At 39.0% G+C, this 20,265-nt stretch overlaps 1 protein-coding gene and 1 pseudogene across 7 annotated transcripts in view; both read right to left on the minus strand.

Moving 5' to 3' along the window:
- Positions 1-20,265, minus strand: part of DOCK3 (dedicator of cytokinesis 3) — a 176,141-nt gene that overhangs the window by 125,281 nt on the left and 30,595 nt on the right. For all 7 annotated transcript variants that reach the window (XM_059664627.1, XM_059664629.1, XM_059664628.1 and 4 more), the window contains exons 2-5: positions 19,139-19,222; positions 10,269-10,309; positions 6,792-6,847; positions 4,100-4,196 (exon numbers count right to left, since the gene is read on the minus strand). In XM_059664627.1, coding sequence (XP_059520610.1) covers positions 4,100-4,196; positions 6,792-6,847; positions 10,269-10,309; positions 19,139-19,222 — 278 coding nt within the window. The remainder of the gene's footprint in view (positions 1-4,099; positions 4,197-6,791; positions 6,848-10,268; positions 10,310-19,138; positions 19,223-20,265) is intronic.
- LOC132215808 (probable RNA-binding protein 23) lies at positions 11,883-13,345 on the minus strand (annotated as a pseudogene).

Here is a 20,265-nt window from a genome sequence, read left to right on the forward strand (position 1 = left end):
ATAAATGGCTATAATAAATTGTATGAATTGAGGTTGGTACGTCAATTCATACTGCCTCAGTATCCTCCTTTATAAAACAGAATAACTGTACCTCCTCATAGACTTTTGTAATGACTAAATTAGACCAGATAAATATTCAATACAAGGTAATTTTAAAGTAGAACTACCAACTACCTTTATTAATACACTAAATTTTAAAATATCAAGGATGATAAATTTATAGAATATATTCTTTATTATGAATAGAATTTCTAAAATTAATCAATGTATAAAAAAACACTTGTTACAGTTCAATATACAGGGTGTCCCCAAAAATATATACACACTTGGAATAATTATTAATTCCAATGGGTTAAATCTGAAAAGAAAGAAACATCAATTGAGCTATCAACTGTTAAGTGTGTATACTTTTTTTGGGACATCCTGTATTAATCCCACCAATGTATGTTCAACAGCAGAAAATCAGTATTGTGATAGAGACTGGAAAGAAACAAACGTAACTAAGAACACACGTTATGTGGTCCTTATGAGAGGTAATTACAAAGATAAGAAGTACTCTTTGCTGAAACATTAAAATGTTTATGGCTGAAAAAGATGAAACACCAAGACAGGCAAAATGGACTGGAGATTGGAGAATGTTGCCTAGAGAACCAAGTTAGTATGTGGTTGCTAGGCAATGAGTTTCCAGGCGACAGCATCTTCTGATTGCAGCAGTGTGCTGCTCCTATAAATGATACTACGCTTGGACAACTTTAGAATCCTTTTGTAACACCTTTTCTCATACATAAGCCTGAGCTTAGACTGACAACATAGGGAACAGAGTTCTATATAAATGTATATATTTTTTAGACTATGTAATTTAATCTGCCTCTCCAATATTTTAATGCCACTCTTTTAAAAGATAAAACATGCCAACCCTGGCTGGGTAGCTCAGTAGGTTAGAGCACTGTCCCAATACACCAAGGTTGCGGGTGCTAGTCCAGTCAGGGCACATACAAGAAGCAACTAATGAATGCATAAATAAATTTAACAACAAATCTGTGTTTTTCTCTCTTTCCCTTTATCTCTCTAAAATCAATAAAATTAAAATATAAAACATGCCAGAGGTAAGTCAGAAAGAATAGATCTACTATATGTGAAGAGAAAATCCAAAGGAATATAATTATTCAAAACATTAAAAAGGCAATATAAACTGTAATAGAGTGGTTTTTTTAAATCTCAAAAAATGTTCTAGTAAGAATAAGAACCAGCCTAAGAAAGACTCTAGTAAAATTATGTCATTGTGTAACTGGGTGGGGATAGAGTGTGGGGTAGTGCGAATCTGTTACATTTGCATATTAGACATGGCATTTGCAGTAGCCAAAATCATCTTCACAGCTGAATATGAATTTATCATTCTTGAAGACATGTGTCACAGACAAACTCAGACAAACATGATGAAAGGGTTTTATGATAAGGAGGAATAAATGGACAGCATATATTTGGATTTTATTTTAGATTGTAATTCCACACTTGCATAATTTTTAATAAAGATTTTTAAAATAAGTTTTAGGTTCTCAGCAAAATCAAGAAGCTACAGAGATTTCCCAGATGCCCCTTACCGCACAGATGCACAGCCTTCTCCATTATCCAACCCCACCCGGAGTGTACACTTGTTACAACTGATGAACTCCTATTTGCACACCACCATCTAAAGTTGGTATTTCCCATCAGGGCTCCATCCTGGTGTACATTCTATGGGTTAAACAAATGTCAATCACATGCTAGCAGCACATGGCTGTTTCCCTGCTCCAAAGCCTCTGTGCTCTGCCTGTTCACCTTCCTTCCCGTAGCCACTGATCCCCTTTCTGTCTCTCTAGTTTCGGCTTTTCCAGGTCATCATATAATTGAAATCACTCAGGACACAGCCCTTTCAGGCTGGTTCCTGCATCCAGCAATATGTGCTTAAGGTTCTTCCATGTCTTTTCATGGCTTGATAGCTCATGTTCTGTTTCATGCTAAACAATACTCCATTGTTTGGAGGTACCAGTTTATTAATCCATCACCTACTGAAGGACCTCTTTCAAGTTACAATTATGAAAAAATCTGCTATAGGCATCCTCGTGCAGATTTTGTGTGGACACAGCTTTTCATTTGCATAGTTTTTCTCTTTATCAGTTTACTCATCTGGCTCTTCCACCTCTTTAAATTCTCTGGAGTAAAGACCACAGGCCATTTATCTTTCTATTTCCAGGCCCTAACAGGAAGGGGCTGGGTATATGATAGGTTCTCAGTAAGTGTTGGTTGAACATGACAGACTGAATCAGACCAATGCTATTCAAATAAGTAAGTTATTAGAAAGTAGTGAATCACGAGTTCAGACTCCAAATATTTGGGGATGAAGGAGTGACAACATATAGAGTAGATATTTAAAAAGGTCAGCACAAGATAGACTGCACAGGAAACAAAAGCATGCTACACTGGCACAGAATTTTAAAAGTTATTTAAAAAAAGATTGGCAAAAATATATTGGAGTAGGGCCACATGAGTACATCATGGGAACAACACATCCTTGGCTTATTAAATGAATTTAAAATATTCAATTTCAGTGGCTCTAAAAACCTATTCATACTTGGGGAAAACTGTTGATCTCAGGTATGACAGCGGTCTCTGAGTTCAATTCCTCTTTTAGTTATTTCTGTATGTTCTGGCACCCAGCACAAGGCCTGGTACATCACAGTAGGTGCTTCACATATACTTGCTGAACTGCTATAGCAGAACTGTCATTTTAAATGGGTAACACAATGTACACCGATTTCAAAGTCCATGAATGTGATAAACTGCACAATGAGAACCAAGTAAAACTCTCCATGATGCCCTCGGTAAAAATCACCCCAACCTTTTTCATCTATTAAGTGGAAAACAAACAAACGAAAATATTTAATATTAGTGAGGCTGTGTGAAAAAATAAGTTACATCTGATATACTGGTAAGAGTATAAATGAAAAAATATTGTTGAAAAGCAAAATTTCCTCTTTAACAAATTACTTAACACATTGCATACCACATAGAAATCTCTAAGACATACGCCAGGGACCGCAAATTTTTGGGCAAACTGCACGTTATTTAAGTCATCATAATGCACTTTAGGTGTTGTTTTTCAATAATTTAACATTTTTATTTACAAAAACAATTAAAGTTCCTAGTACTTTTTTAACGTATGGTACTGCGTAAAACATTTTCCTCTATGAAGAGGGACCAAACAAAATTTACATAAGTATCTAGATTCGCTCCTTTTTCCATGGGCGTGAAAAACGAGAACACTCGTGAGCGGTCCTTAACAGATGGCGTGCGAAACACGAGAAAATTCCTGAGCGAAATGTGTTAAAACAACAATTAAAAATACAGTTGAAAATTAGTATACAAAGGTGTTCACTAAGGGTTTTTAATAGTAATAAAGTTAAGAGCATATGTCCAATACAGTATACATCATCCATATGGTAACATATGACTATTCATTTTAAAATTGTTATTAACAAAACTTTGTGATTATTAGGAGTAAAGTCAAATGGGTTTACTCATCTTGTTCAGAACCCAAACCCTGTCACTTATTTTTGGTCTAAATTTTGTGTCTTATCACTCTCTACCCTGTATTTCCAGAGGATGTTGCCTGGGTTTTTATTAACTCTTGTCCTAATAGTGTCATGTATGACATGTCTTTTACGTTTAGTAGCTGTAAGAAACTGTTGATACGACTTCTTGGCCTTTACCTACCATTAGGTTCACAACGTAACTCTCCAGTTTGCTCACTTATTCAGCAAATACCTGTTTTATGGAAGCTTCCAGGGGTCCAACAATGAGTAAGATAACTAAAACCCCTGTGTTACGGATCTTACATTGTACTTACTGAGACAGGGTGGAGAGACTGCAGGCATGTGAATAATAAGTTCTCTTCAGGTTGATAAAAACTCAGCCCATTTTTCAACTAATATTAAGAACATATATTTGAAAAACTGCAAATATTCAGGAACCTAAAAATTTTGCAATTGGCATAGGCAAGGCAATTTTTTCACTTGGTACAATGGAACTTTAATGATATGATAAACTATCAACTACTTACCACATAGAGTTGTTTCCACAGACTGGCCCATTCTTGTAGAGTTGCTGTAACCTCAGTCACAATGGAATCTTCAAGAGGAACCACAGTTTCATACTGCCTACGACCACAAAAAACAGCCACATTATCTTTGATAAATTACCAGAATACTGTGTATTGCCCATTTCAACATGTGTAACTCAAATTTTAAATTAATGCAAATATAAAAAGAGGTACACCTAATTGATTTAAGATCCTTTGCATTAATATCCTGCAATAGTTTAAGTCAAACATGTCAAACTCGCGGCCCACGGGCCGCACGTGGCCCACAATGAATATTTTTGCGGCCCAGCCAATATAATGGTATGCAGGAAACATTTTAATAAAAATTTTGTAACTTAATTTTTACAATATCCTGTTATACATAATTTTTAATAATGAACTACAACATTCGCTAATGACTGATTACTATAATCATGTTGCATTCATTTCCCTTACGCACAGGCGCACCATTTCTCTCCACTAATACTAGCAGCAAATATTTTAGCAACCAATTGCCACATCATTAGTCTAGTGCTGACTTGGTGTTCGCAACAGGAAATATTTCACTTTCGAAAAACCAAGAAAAATAGGTTTATTTGCATTACGCTTATTGATTTGTGGAGTTATTCAGTGTCTGGTAAGTTAATGTTCAAGAAAAAATATTAATTTTTATAAAAATGTTCTATTATTTTATGTTAACAATGACTCATTTATTTCAGCCCTTTGTATTCAGCATGTCTCTATAGAAATAAACCTACATTTCTATGAAAATTTAAGCTTTTTTTTTGTGGCCCACATAACCTTGTTTATTTGTCCCATGTTAGCCTTTGAGTTTGACATGCTTGGTGTAAATGAACTGAATTAATGTAAAACATATGGGTTTTTATATATATGTACATATACACACACACACACACACACACACACACACATACCACTCTGTCTTCAATTTTACTTTTTTAGAAATACATACTGCCTTTAAGACAAACTTTTAAAAATACCATTTTCAGCTTTTTTCTCTTTAAAGAAAGACAATAAGCATTGCCCAAGTCTTGCTTATATTAATTTTTTTAATCCTCACCCAAGGATATTTTTTAATTGATTTTTACAGAGAGAGGAAGGAAGACAGAGAGAGAAAGAAACATCAATGTGAAAGAGAAACATCTATCACAGTGGTTCTCAACCTTGGCTGCACATTAGACTCACCTGGGAATCTTTTTAAAATCCTGATTTCTGGGCCTCATCCTCCGGAAATTGTTTCTTTGTTATGGGGTGGGGCCACAACGTTAGTAATTCCTGTAGGATCAATAACTTGGCCTCTCAATTCTTATTTTCCCTACTTCCTAGCCAGGCTACTTTGGTAAAGATATTTGAACTTTCAAAGTTTTGCCTATCCCATCAGAAATAAGCAGATAATACCATCTACCAATCTGGGATTCCAACGTGTAATGTAATGGGTGTAAAGTCTCAAATACAATGCCCAGGATATAAAATATTTAATAAATGATACCTATTATTGACTCTTAAAATACTTAATATTTTAATTTTCACCCAGCCAGTGTGGATCAGTGGTTGAGCATCAACCTATAAACCAGGAGGTCATAGTTTGATTCCCAGTCAGGGCACATGCCTGGGTTGCAGGCTTGATCCCTGGTCGGGGAGGGGGGGGGGGGAGTAGGCAACCAATCAATGATTCTCTCTTATCACTGACATTTATCTCTCTCTCTCTCCCTCTCCCTTCCTCTCTAAAATCAATAAAAATATTTTTTTAAAAACACGTTTTTTAATTTTCATTATAAATTATCAAAGTGCATCTAGAATAAAGCAATATGAAAATGAGTTAAATTTTATACTGTACTTTTAAAATGTATTTTACAAAGACTTCTCATCAAAATAGCTCTATAAATTCATATTTGGCATATTTCCTCACTTCCAAATATATTGCAGGAAAAAATACAAAACAGAAAACCTAATACATTTCTAAACTCCCAGATAAAATGACCATCTAAGTAGAGCAGCAACAGTTCAGGGGGGAACACACACACACACACACACACACACACACACACACACACCAGTGAAAACCAGGGTGAAATCACAGGCCTCCCAGGCTTTGGAGTCAAAAGCTAGCAATGACAAGTAGGAGCTTAGATGCAGAGGGAGAACAGGAACAAAAAGCACTCAAAAAGGCCAGGTTCACCACTTGCAAGGTACCACTGAAGAGATCACCACTACCTTTTTACCCTTAACATATGCCTTCAATGTCTTTTCAATTTCTATCAGCAAAAGAAAAGATTTTAAAAGTCTCCCTCACTTTGATATATATATAAACAAAATGTGAAATTTATCACTAACTCCTATTCTACCAAGGATTGTTCTTAAAATAGTACTAGTACATCATTTAAAAAAAATACTGTACGCAAAATTGTTTTTATAAAATTCACAACTCAGGTTATCTTTCCAGGACACAGGAAAACAAATTAAAGTTGCCAGTATTTTAACAAAAAATTATGTCCTCAGAATTACATATGATGAATGAAGCAAGTATATTTTTGGCAGGAAAACATGTCAATAGCATATATTTATACAATAACCAAAAAACAAAAAATCAAAACCAAAGCCCTCCTCTGCAACCGACAAAAACTGAATAAATTTATTAAGGCCAACTACTCACCCCCTATTACTGACAATTGCCTTTTTTAAATGAATGTAATTTGCAGGAAAGATCCCCTGTAAAAGAGAAAAGATTTTCTATTAGAAAAAAATTATTTGTGATTAATCTCTCACATATACTAAAACAGAAGTCAGACTTCAGCATAGAAATACTCTATCAACAACATAATAGATCTGCTGATATAGCAACCATTTTCCTAATTAAGAATGCAATGTTTTACAAACTATATTATATATTCATTGTCATTTTCAATCAGAGTCTATCCTCAGGGAAAAATTGTGATCTTAACTACAAACTATATTTTTTTTAAGTTACAGACTGAAAATATTCCATCAAATCATTCTCAGGATATAAAATGTACAAAGCTTGGCATGGATCTAAAATCAACAATATTGTCTAGCCAACACCTCCCAGATCATTCTGCTCAGCGCTAGAGAAACAATTCTCAGACTCTGGCTAATATTTGTATTCAAAAGAATTTATCTATTTGGGAGCCTCTATAACTAATTTTTCTTTTATTCTTTCTAAATGATTTCCACTTTGGTATTTGCCATAACATGATTTCAACCCCTAATGGATAAAAAATGTATTTTGTTTTAAAAAATTAAGTTTTCCAATCAATGTTTCATCCTTTTCCTGATGTATGAAACTCCTTTCCCATAAAACACAAATCACATTTTTTATTTCTTCTTTTACCCACAAATGGCCTACATTTTTTATTTGACCATCACCACTAACAATAATAAACTCAATCTATACCACACAAGGCCATCAGCAGCTAAACTACAGTAATGCATTTTATAGTTTAGTGTACACATCTTTCACCTCTTTGGTTAAATTTATTCCTCAATATTTTATTGTGTTTTATGCCAGTGTGAACTGGATTGTTTTCTTTACTTCTTTTTCAGATATTTAATTGTTAGTATATAGAAACACAACTAATTTCTGTGTGTTAATTATATGTCCTGCAATTTTACTTAATTTGTTGATTAGTTCTAGCAGTTTTCTTGGTGGAACCTTAGGATTTTATACAAATAATATCATCTGCAAACAAATAAAATTTTATTTCTTCCTTCCCAATATGAAGACCTTTTAATTCCCTTTCTTACTAGCTAGGACTTCCCAGTGCTATGTTAAGTAAGAGTGCTGAGCCCTAACTGGTTTGGCTCAGTGGATAGAGTGTCGGCCTGCGGATTGAAGGGTCCCAGGTTCGATTCCGGTCAAGGGCATGTACCTTGGTTGCAGGCATATCCCCAGTAGGGAGTGTGCAGGAGGCAGCTGATCGATGTTTCTCTCTCATCAATATCTCTAACTCTCTCCCTCACCTTCTTCCTCTCCCGTCCTCTCTGTAAAAAAAAATCAATAAAATATAAATTTTTTAAAAAAGAGTGGTGAGAGCGGCCACCTCTGTCTATGTGATATTGGCTGTGGGCTTGTCATATATAGTCTTTATTAAGTTGGGGTATGTTCCTTCTAAACCAAATTTGTTAATAGCTATGAAAAACCTACTGAAATTCTTCTTGTGACCATATTATTAAGAAAAATGTATAGGGCCCTGACCGGTTTGGCTCAGTGGATAGAGTGTCAGCCTGCGGACTACTTAGGGCATGCACCTCAGTTTCAGACTCAATCCTGACCCTGTTCGGGGCACATGCGGGAGGCAACCAATCTATGTTTCTGTCTGTCTCCCTCCCTCTCTTCCACTCTCTAAAAATCAATGGAAAAAATATCCTCAGGTGAGGATTAACAAAGAACACACCAAAAAACTATATTCATGCTATAAAGAGCTATTAATATTAATCTTGGGTCCACATGATAAAATAAGAACATACTGGCTTTCACATTCCAGCCGTGGGCAAACTACAGCCCGTGGGCCGGATCCGGCCCGGTTGAAATGAATAAAACTATTGAAAAAAAGACCGTACCCTTTTATGTAATGATGTTTACTTTGAATTTATATTAGTTCACACAAACACTCCATCCATGCTTCTGTTCCGGCCTCCGGTCAAGTTTAAGAACCCATTGTGGCCCTCGAGTCAAAAAGTTTGCCCACCCCTGCATTAGACTAACTCAAACCTCAACTTGTAAGCATTGTGGGCTTGGCAAATTGCTTGGCCTTTCAGAACTTGAACATCCTCAACGATAAAATATAGATGACATCAGTACTTATAATGTAATTATGAGGATAAATGAGACAATATATCTGGAATTTTTTTTTTTATTGCTTAAAGTATTACAAAGGGTATTACATATGTGTCCATTTTATCCCCCCGCCCTAGACAGTCCCCTAGCCTCCCCTTAGAATTTTTAATACTGTATCAGGCACACAGTAGATCTTTGATAAATGTGAACTCATCAAATCTCACATAAAAAAAAAGTATCTGGCCCAAAATATCCATAGTGCCTAGGATAAGAAGCCCTGGCTATGAGAATTTAAGGTTTGAAGATATTGTCTTCTCATAGTTATTACCTTAAAAACTAACCAATTAGCCCTGGCTGGCATGGTTCAGTGGTTAGAGTGTCAGCCCACAGACCAAAGGGTTGTGGATTAGATTCCTGGTCAAGAGCATGTACCCTATTTGCAGGATCCCTAGCCCAGGTAGGGGCACATGCAGGAGGCAACCAATCGATGTGTTTCTCTCACATCAGTGTTTCTCTCACATCAATATTTCTCTCTGTCTTTCTCTGTCTCTTCCACTCTCTCTAAAATCAATGGAAAAATATCCTCAGGTGAGGATTAAAAATAAAAAAAGATTTTGCAAATATATTGAGAAGAGTGTTCCTAAGTATATTATAACTGCTAATTAAAATATTATTTTGTTTGCTCAAATTAACATTAATTGGTAACAGAATAAACATAAAATCTAGTTAATAAAATTAGTATTCTACACTTGTAAGTCTTGTTTAAATTCATATTTTTAACAATAACAGTATGATCAACAAAAACATCTAAGTGAATATTATTTGAAAATCTTTTCATTTTGTATTTTACAAAACAAAATTCATCTAACTAATCACATGGCTCCACAAAACTGGGCCTAAGAATAAGTCAATTTAGTTTTGTCAACCAAACAACTTGTATGCATGCATATAAGCATAACCAATGGACACAGACAGTGTGGGGGTGAGGGCATGTGGTGGGGGGAGGGAGCAGCTGAGGAGAGGTCAAAGTGGGGGGGAAAGAGACATATGTAATACTTTCAACAATGAAGAATTTAAATTTTAAAAAATTTAAATGTCCTAATAGGCGTTTCCAAAACACGCTTTCCAGCTCTGGCCACATACGAATTTCCTATCCTTTAAAATAAGAACCATTCTCACAGTGCTGGACAGAGCAGAGACTGAGCCAGCGCTGAGAAGGAAGACACGAGTGTGGCCTCTGTGAAATATTTTAAAGGGCAAGTGAGGATTGTTTTTATACAAAACAAACATACTAGGCAACTCCTACATTAAAAAAATAATAAAATTATTCAGTACCTTTACATTTGGCTTCTTTGTTGAAACTCCTCTGTACCAACCTAAAACGAAGCATACAAAGGGTATTAAAATCACATTGCTGTCATTTTGTGAGACATGAGCATTGTTAGAAAAAATAATTAACTGTGCCTTCATTAGTAATTTACTCCAAAAGGAACAGCCTTACAATAAATACAACATTCTCAATTTTCTTCAGAAAGGATAACGCCCTAGGACTAGGTCCATCTCTGCCGTCGCAAGGTAATATTTCCTTGTTTTTTACAGCCAGGTAGTATTCCATTGTATAAATGTGCCACAGCTTTTTTATTCACTCATCTACTGATGAACACTTGGGCTGCTTCCAAATATTGGCTATTGTACTAGTAAATAACGCTGCAATAAACACAGAGGTGCATATATATTCTTCTGAGTTAAGAGTTCCAGGTTTCTTCAGATATATTCCCAGAAGTGGAATCGCAGGGTCGTAAGGCAGTTCCAGTTGTAACTGTTTTAGGTAACTCCATCCTGCTTTCCACAGTGGCTGCACCAATCACATTCCCACCAACAGTGCATGAGGGCTCCCTTTTCTCCACAGCCTCCCAACACTTGTTGTTTGTTGATTAATGACAGGTATTCCGACATGCGTGAGGTGATAGCTCCTTGCGGTTTTAATTTGCATCTCTCTGATGATTAGTGACTGAGCATCTTTTCAAATGTCTACTGGCCATGTGCATGTCCTCTTTGGAGAAGTATCTATTCAGGTCCTCTGCCCATTTGTGGGTTTTTTTTGCCTTTTGTACAAAGTGTGTATATATATATATTATTTATGTACACAGACTCAGGGATATAAAGTCCAGTGAGAAGGGCTCATATGTGCCCAAGTAGGGGACAGGATTGGCTTTAGCACTGGGATGGAGCCCACAGTAGAGGCACGTCGGAAGTAGTGGAGAGTAGCAGCCTCTCCACCATCCTCCCTTCCTGGACCAAAGGAAAGACCTGGGAGGAAGGACAACTAACTATACAAAAGAAGATGGAAGATACTGGAAAGGTACCCCATCTTTCACTAAGCTCCTGAATGCCCCTAAGACATCCAAAATACCTGGCAGGATAGATCATTTCTATAGCTCCCAGCAAACTGCAGAGCCCACAGTAGTTCTGGCCCCAAACTGAGGTCTAAGGCAGGCTTTACAATGCACATACATGTCCAAGCTATCTTCCAGGCCCTTGTAGCATCAAGCCAGCACCTTCAAGGTTCAGCCCCCAAACTGAAAAATCCTCTTGGACCACAAGGCTTAAGGTTTTTCCTTGACAAAATTGTAGGGTAAAGGTATAGGGGACAAGAAATCAGTTCCTTCAGTTAATGCCCTAAAGCCTTCTCAACAGAGGAGGAATGGAGGCCTCACTGAGAGGTGGCTGGGAAGGGCAATGAAGACCATCCCAGGAGATGGTGTACGTGGAGAAGCAGGTGTTCAGTAATTCTCTTCCACTAGTGGTTGCTCAGCAGAGTCCATTCCCCGCGGGTCCATGGGCAGGAGCTCTTCTTGGTACCTAAGGGTGACCCCAACTCCCCCAGAGTTACTGTCCATGGCTTCAGGGTGGCTTGATCCACAGAATGGATAGAAGGGGCTGTAGAATGGTAGATATGAAGGGAGTGGCAGGACCCAGAGGCATAGGGAGGCAATGTACTGTGCCACTGATTTACTTGGGGCGAAGAGAAGAGGCAAATGGAAGTCAAAAGAAGGAAAATAACCAGAGTCTAAAATGAATGAGGTCCTGCGACTCACATGGTCTGGGGGGTAAACAGGCTGGAAAGCTGGAAGCACTGGGAGGCAACTGCCTGAGAGGCAAGGTTCAGGGCTGGACTCAGAGCAGTCAGAGCGGGTGGGTTTAGGGCCCCCAAGTGAACTGCTCCATTCAGCTGCAAAGCAGCAGCTTGGGCAGTGGCAGCAGCAGCAGCGGCTGTGGTTGGCAGCTGGATTCCAGAGCCTTCTGCCAATTTGGCGATGAGCTGCCAACGTCCACCTGCTGATCCCAGATTCAGCTCCTGGTCTCCAAAAGGAAAAGTGATGTCTGTGCCACCATCCAGTTGCTCAGCCACATGGCCAACTCTCATAGGTCGACCAGTAAGATCAAAGCCATTCAACTGTTCCAGGGCCCGTCGGGCACACTCAGAGTCAGAGAACGTAAGGAAACCATAACCTTTAGAGCGGCCTGTATCTGAGTCCTTCATCAGGACAATATTATCAATTTTGCCAAAGGGCTCAAAGATGGCCCGGAGCACGTCCTCGGTAATATGCAGTGCAGGGAGCCTACACAGGCGCACTGGGCCACCACTGCCTTTCTGCAGGTTGTTGGCCATGGCTGCCGGTCGCTTTTTCTCAGCCTGTGAGGCCTGTACAATGATAAGCACCCCCAGCAGCTGCTGCCCTGTCAACCCAATGGCCAGTGGCACAGACGGGATTTCACAGAATTCCACATAGGCAATGCCTTTAGAACGACGTGAGCTCCGATCTGAGATGATATGTACGTCACGAACCTTGCCAATAGCAGAGAAAAAGTCCTCCAGGTCTCGAGGCCGAATGCGGGCGACTAACTGCATACAGAAAACTGTTCAGGCATCACGCTCCTTGGGACTCAGATTATCAATTGACTCCCTGACCGGACTCTTCTCTGAAATGAGGACTCTTACTGTGTCCATACCTACGCCTAGCGGCAAGTGGTGGGCTCCTGTCGTGCACACGATTCTCACGATGTGGGGCCCGACTTCTGGACTCACTACTGTGTTGAAGATCCCAGCTGTGGCTGTGGTGACGATGCTGCCGATCTCGACTTCGGCTCCGACTACTTTTCCGTCTATGCCGATCCCGGTCTCGACTACGGTCTTGACGACGACTGTGCTTTCTATCCCTGCCTTTACTATGGCTCCGACTCTGCTTGCCTCCGCACTGGTGCCGCTCCCACTGCCACTGGTGCCGGTGCTGCTGCTGGTGTTGCTAGGGCCGTCCTTTTTAACCTCCTTCCTTTGCTGCTCATCCTCCTCTTTTTTATAGGGAGCCTCCAGCATGGCCTCAATCACTATATCAGTCATCGGATGCCATCCCAGCAGATCAGTTCCGGGTCCCCGTGGGGGTAGGGGCGTCGGTCTTCTCTGCTCCTTCGGGTTTGGAGGGTGCGAAGCTCGGCTGTTTTCAGAGCCTCAGCAGCAGCCCCGCTGCAGCCGGAGCCGCTCCTCTCCCCGCAAAATGGCCTGCCAGTTTTTAATTGGATTTTTTTTTTTTTTTGGTGTAAAGTTGCGTAAGTTCTTTAAAAATTTGGATATTAACCCCTTATCAGATGTATCATTGACAAATATGTTCTCCCATTCAGTGGGCTGTCTTTTCATTTTGTTGATTTCCTTTTCTGTGCAAAAAAATCTTTAGTTTAATGTAGTCCCCATTTGTTCACTTTTCTTTTGTTCCCCTTGCCCAAGGAAATATTTTAAAAAATACTGCTATGAGAAATGCCCACGATTTTACTGCCTATATTTTCTTGTAGGATTTTTATGTTTTCGAGTCTTACATTTAAGTCTTTAATCCATTTTGAGCTTATTCTTGTGTATCATGTAAGAAGGTGGTCTAGTTTCATCTTTTTGCACATGTCTGTCCAACTCTCCCAACACCATTTATTGAAGAGACTGTCTTTACCCCATTGCATGTTCTTGCCTCCTTTGTCAAATATTAATTGACCATAAAGACGTTGGCTTATTTCTGGCCTCTATTCTGTTCCATTGATCTACATGTTTGTTTTTTATGTCAGCACCATGCTGGGGGGTTTTTGTTGTTGTTTTTTAAATATATTTTATTGATTTTTTACAGAGAGGAAGAGAGATGAATAGAGAGTTAGAAACATCGATGAGAGAGAAACATCGATCAGCTGCCTCCTGCACACCCTCTACTGGGGATGTGCCCAAAACCAAGGTACATGCCCTTGTCCGGAATCGAACCTGGGACCTTTTAGTCCGCAGGCCGATGCTCTATTCACTGAGCCAAACCGGTTAGGGCCACCATCCTGTTTTGATTACTATGGCCTTGTAGGATAGTTTGATATAAGGTCATGATTCCTCCAACTTTCTTCTTCTTTCTCAAGATTGCTGAGGCTAGTCAGGGTCTTTTGTGGTTCCATACAAATTTTTAGAATATTTGTTCTAGTTCCATGAGATACGTCATTGGTAACTTGATAGGAATTGTCCTGAATCTATAGATTGCTTTTAATCATGTTAATTCTTCCTATCCCAAGTATTATGCTAAGTCAGTCAGTTAGAGAAAGACAAATACCATATGATTTCACTTATATGTGGAATCTACTGAACAACATAAATAAAAATAGAAACAGATTCATAGATACAGAGAACAGACTGACAGCTGTCAGAGAAAGGGGGTTTGGAGGACTTGGTGAAAAAAGGTGAAGGGATTAAACAAACAAAAAATACTCATAAATACAGACAACAGTATGGTGATTGCCAGAAGGAAAGGGGGGGGGGGGTAGAAGAGGATAAAGGGGGAATAATGGTGATGGAAGGAGACTTGAGTCGTAATACATTATGCAGATAATGTATTATAGAATTGTATACTTGTCACCTATATAATTCTATTAACCAATGTCATCCCAATACATTTTTTAAAAAAGAACTTGGCAAAAAAAAAATAAAGGCACAAAGCTCTTTCAACTGAGTAAGATACAAAAAACTAGAAAAGACCTCGGAGGACATGTAATCCAACTCCATGAAACTCCTCAGATGGCCTGGCCAGTGTGGTTTAGTGGTTGAGCATCAACCCACGAACCACGAGGTCACTGGTTCAAGTCCCAGTGTCAATGTTTCTCTCTCATTAATGTTTCTATCCTTCTAACCCTCTCCATTCCTCTCTCTTTAAAATCAACAAGAACATATATTTTGTTAAAATCCCCAACCCTGCCTGTGTGCTCTGTGGTTGAGTGTCAACCGATTCCCATTAGGGGCACATGCCAGGGTTGCGGGCTTGATCCCCAGTAGGAGGCGTGCAAGAGGCCAATGAATGTTGTTTCTCTCTAAAAACATCAAGAAAAAAACATATCCTCAGGTGAGGATTAAATATATATATATATATATATATATATATATATACACACACACACACATATATATATGTATGTATATATATATATTAAGTATATATCATAAAACCTAGATTCTAAAATGACACTTTATAAAATGTGATTAAAAATTAAGGTAATAAATTAAACTAAATCCCTAATTGAGATGTAATGTTAAATCCTGTATTATACTGAAATCAGTAGAGATTTTAGAATTACAAGTTATGCAAACTGTATTATATTTAAGCAATTAGTCTACAAAGAAGATGAAAAGTACAGAAAATAGAATTTTAAACAAAATATAACCACATCAGTCTGATGAGCAAAAAACAAATTGTAGATTTTAGAAGAACAGCTAGAAATTTGCTATACTTTCAAAGATAATAAAATTCAGAGAAACAGTATACACTATTTACAGGTAATTAATATACAAAAAAAAAAAAAAACAGAAGAAACTGAGGATACCAGAGAATTGCCATAAAATTAGGAAAGGGGCACACTAGTGTGTGTGTGTGTGTGTGTGTGTGTGTGTGTGTGTGTGTTTACTGCCTACTATGTAAATATTTGCTGTGTGAATGGAGTAAGATCGGTATAGAGTTTACATTTGCCAACTTAATTCTGGATTACACCTTCTATGCTTGGTCATGCCAAATATACTTTATGTATTTTAAAATTTACTTCAAACCTGATTTTTTTAAAGGAAACTTTAAAAAAAATTTACTCCCATTAGGTTAGAAAAATAATCAGTAAGAAGAGAAATACAAATTAAGAAAAGTGGCTGTCTAAAATATTCTGGGTCTGTGATTAATTTAAAAATAAATTAATCTGAAAGCTATGGTTCTTTAAACATATAGACAAAACATAGCAGTCACCTGTGCCATGCTCTGTGCCAAGTGTTTTCATATTTATAATATCCAACATGGTGGAATCGCACTATGTTAAATATGCATTACTATTTAGATAGTGAAATGTAAGTCACCCAATGTAAGGGAGGTATACTACCAAAAAGAGACAACAGTACCACTACAACTGCTACTGACAGGGAGGCTGCAGAACAGAGTCAGCAGTGTTAAACCAAAAGAATGAAGCCTTTATATAGATCAGGCCATGTGACAGTCACCAGTCAGCAGTCCTTCCCAAAGATTCTGGGTGCAAACCAATCAAGCCAGATCAAAAGCTCCAAGTGCGGCCCAACAACAAGTGCCCTTCCAACAAGAGGTTTCGAACTTTTTATTCCAAAGGTGCAGCATCTTCTTCCCCGACAGAAGAAAAATGCAAATTTACCCCCACCCAAACCCAGGGTAATGGCCACACAGACAGACAGACAGGTAGCTGACAAGCACAAATCCTCAACAGAATATTGGCAAACTGACAGCAATACAGTGAAAAGATCATAAACCATGACCAAGTGGGTTTTATTCCAGGGTGGCAAGGCTGGAACAATACCTGCAAGCCAATAAAAGTGCTACACCACGTCAACAAAAGGAAGGCTAAGAATACCCAATGATCACACCGATAGATGCAGAAAAGCATTTGATAAAATTCAGCACCCATTTATGATAAAAACTCTCAGCAAAGTTGGAATAGAGAAAACATACCTCACCTAATAAAGGCGACATATAATAAACATCATACCCAAAGGGCAAACACTACAAGCGCTTCCCTTAAGATTGGGAACAAGACAGAGTTGTCACTTTCACCACTCTTATTCACACTAGTGGCCCGGAGCACAGATTCGTGCACATTGAAAGGAAACTAATTAGTCCCTCTGGTGCAGGGACTAATGCAGGTGGTCCCGGGTGGTGGCCGGCAGAGTGGGACTGGGCAAAACGGGCCGGACATGCCCTGGAGCCAACCTCCCGCGGTCCCTCCCCAGCCGGCGGCACCTGGGCTGGCACTGCGGCTCGAAGGGCGTCTGTGGAGTGAGCAGGGTCCCTCTGGCAGGTGGGGTCCCTTGGCCGGCCTGCGGGGATCAGGCCAAAACCGGCTCTCTGACATCCCTGAAGGGGTCCTGGAGTGTGAGAGGAATCGCGAGGAATCAGGTTCCCTCCTCTCTGGTTCTGGGGTGCGTCACCAGAGAACCACAGCCAAGTGATCACAGCTCAGCAGCTCCTGCGTTGAGTGTCTGCCCCCTGGTGGTCAGTGCCTGTCATAGCTACCGGCAGGTTGGACGGTCGCTTAGCCTTTTATATATATAGATATTATATAGATAGATAGCACTGGAAGTCCTAGCCACAGCAATCAGACCAGAAGAAGAAATAAAAGGCACCCAAGCCCGGCTGGTATAGCTCAGCAGTTTGAGTGTCCACCCATGAGCCAGGAGGTCACAGTTCAATTCCCAGTCAGGGCACATGTCCTGGTTGCAGAATCGATCCCCCATGGGGGGCATGCAGGAGGCAGCTGATCAATGATTCACTCTCATCATTGATGTTTCTATCTCTCTCTTTCCTCTCTCTTCCTCTCTAAAGTCAGTAATATTATATTTTTTAAATTAAAAATGGAACTGCAATTCCACTTCGGTAATTTATCTGAAGAAACCTAAAACACTAATTCAAAAGACTACCATTTACAACAGCATGGATGGAACTATAAAGCATTATGCTAAGCGAAATAAGCCAGTCAGAGAAAGATAACTATCACATGATCTCACTCCTATGTGGAATATAATGAACAACATAAACTGATGCACAAAAATAAAACCAGAGACATAAGAGCATCGGAGAGACTATACAACCTATAAGGGAAGGTGGGGGATGAGGGGGTAAGAGATCAACCAAAGGACTTGTATGCATGCATATGAGCATAACCAATAGACACAGACAGTAGGGGCCGTGAGGGCTTAGGGTCGGGGGGAGAGGTCAATGCGGGGGGGGGGGGGGGGAGAGACTCGTGTAATACTTTAAACAATAAAGAATTTTTTTAAAAGACTACATATACCTCTATGTTCATTGCAACGCTATTTATAATACCCAAAATTTGGAAGCAGCCCAAATGTCCATCAATAGATGAGTGGATAAAAAAGCTGTGGCACATTTATGCCATGTAATACTACTCGTCTGTAAAAAAGAGGGAAACCTTACCCTTTGCAACAGCATGGATGGACCTGGAGAACAGTATGCTAAGGGAAATAAGCCAGTCAGAGAAAGACAAGTACCATATGATTTCACTCATATGTGGAATCTAATGAAAAAAAGGAACTAACAAGCAAAATACTGACAGACTTACAGAGAGCAGGCTACCAGTTGTCAAGGGTGGGGTAGGGGTTGGGGAGGGAGTGGAAGAATTGAGCAAAAAAGAAAAAAAAAAAGAAAAAACTCATGGACATGGACAACAGTATGATGATTGCTGTGGGGAGGAAGGTGGCGGAGGGTTTGGGAAATAAATGGTGGTGGACGGAGACTTGTTTTGGGTGATGAACACACAACACAGATGATGCTGTAGAACTGTGCACCGGAGACCTGCATAATCTTGTTAGCCAGTGTCACCCCAATAAATTCAATAAAAAATGAATAAAGTAAATAAAAAAATTTTAAAATACCAAAAGGAAAATGGATGAATTGTCACTATACACAACAATATCGCAGATACACTCTTGGCAAAAGACTAATTCTAACAGTTATATGAAAATAGCTTGTACCTATATGATGAACAAAGATCAGGGAGGATTGTATAATAGTATATTGTAATGTGGCTAATTACAGCTCCAAGTGATTGCTTCTAATGTCACTAAATAATACCGCCCCGAATGATCACTGTTTGCATGTTTACAGCACCATACTCACCTTCGCATTTTTCAAGAATCTGGACCGTTTCTCCTATTTCTAAGACCAGCCCTTGAGGAACAGATCCTCGAAAACTGCACGTCACTAGAAAAACAAGGATAAACATATCAATTAGCATTTTAATTACTGAGACAGGTCAGTGTTCCTGAAATTAAGCAGCAAATTTTCTCAAATATATACTCTCCCCTCTTCACTAGCTCCCCTCTCAAATATGTAAGCTCCTTTCAATGTTATCAATATTCTGAAAGGCAATATTAAGTAGATCAGGACAATGAGTACATTTCAGCAAAATTACTATTCCCGAGTGGTGTGTGCATGTGTTTGAAAACACTTCTATAAATGTTCTCTCTCTCCCTCAGCATGACCTGTTTGTACTTTTGGGGCAACTATGTACCAATTACTTAAGAAAATATTAACAGTGGAAGTTTGTTATCTACTATAGATATTTTACAAAGATTCAACCAATAAATTTGATTATGCTTTGAGAAACAGAATATCCATAATAAAAATGGAAACAAAGTAATGAAATGAAAAGCAAATGTATAACAAAATCTATAGATATCGATCAAAATCCCATCTTTTAAATTAATAAACTGATTCTAAAATTTATATAAGACTACAAAGAACCAAGAAATATTGAAGACCTTCTATTACCACACATCAAGACTGATCTGGCCGAAACCGGTTTGGCTCAGTGGATAGAGCGTCGGCTTGCGGACTGAAAGGTCCCAGGTTCGATTCCGGTCAAGGGCATGTGCCTGGGTTGCGGGCGCATCCCCAGTAGGGGGTGTGCAGGAGGCGGCTGATCAATGTTTCTCTCTCATCGATGTTTCTAACTCTCTATCTCTCTCCCTTCCTCTCTGTGGAAAATCAATAAAATATATTAAAAAAAAAAAAAAAAGACTGATCTGGAGAAAATATCAATATCAGCAATCAAAACATGAAAAACAGCCCTGGCTGGTGTTGCTCAGTGGTTACAGCATCGGCCCATGCACCAAAGGGTCGCAGGTTCGATTCCAGATTAAGGCACGTACCTGCATTGCAGGTTCTGGGTCTGTGCAGAAGGCAACCAATTGATGTGTCTCTCTCTCATCCACACTTCTCTCTCTCTCTCTCTCTCAAATCAG

The sequence above is a fragment of the Myotis daubentonii genome, chromosome 14, assembly GCF_963259705.1.
Source record: "Myotis daubentonii chromosome 14, mMyoDau2.1, whole genome shotgun sequence".
Lineage (NCBI taxonomy): Eukaryota > Metazoa > Chordata > Mammalia > Chiroptera > Vespertilionidae > Myotis > Myotis daubentonii.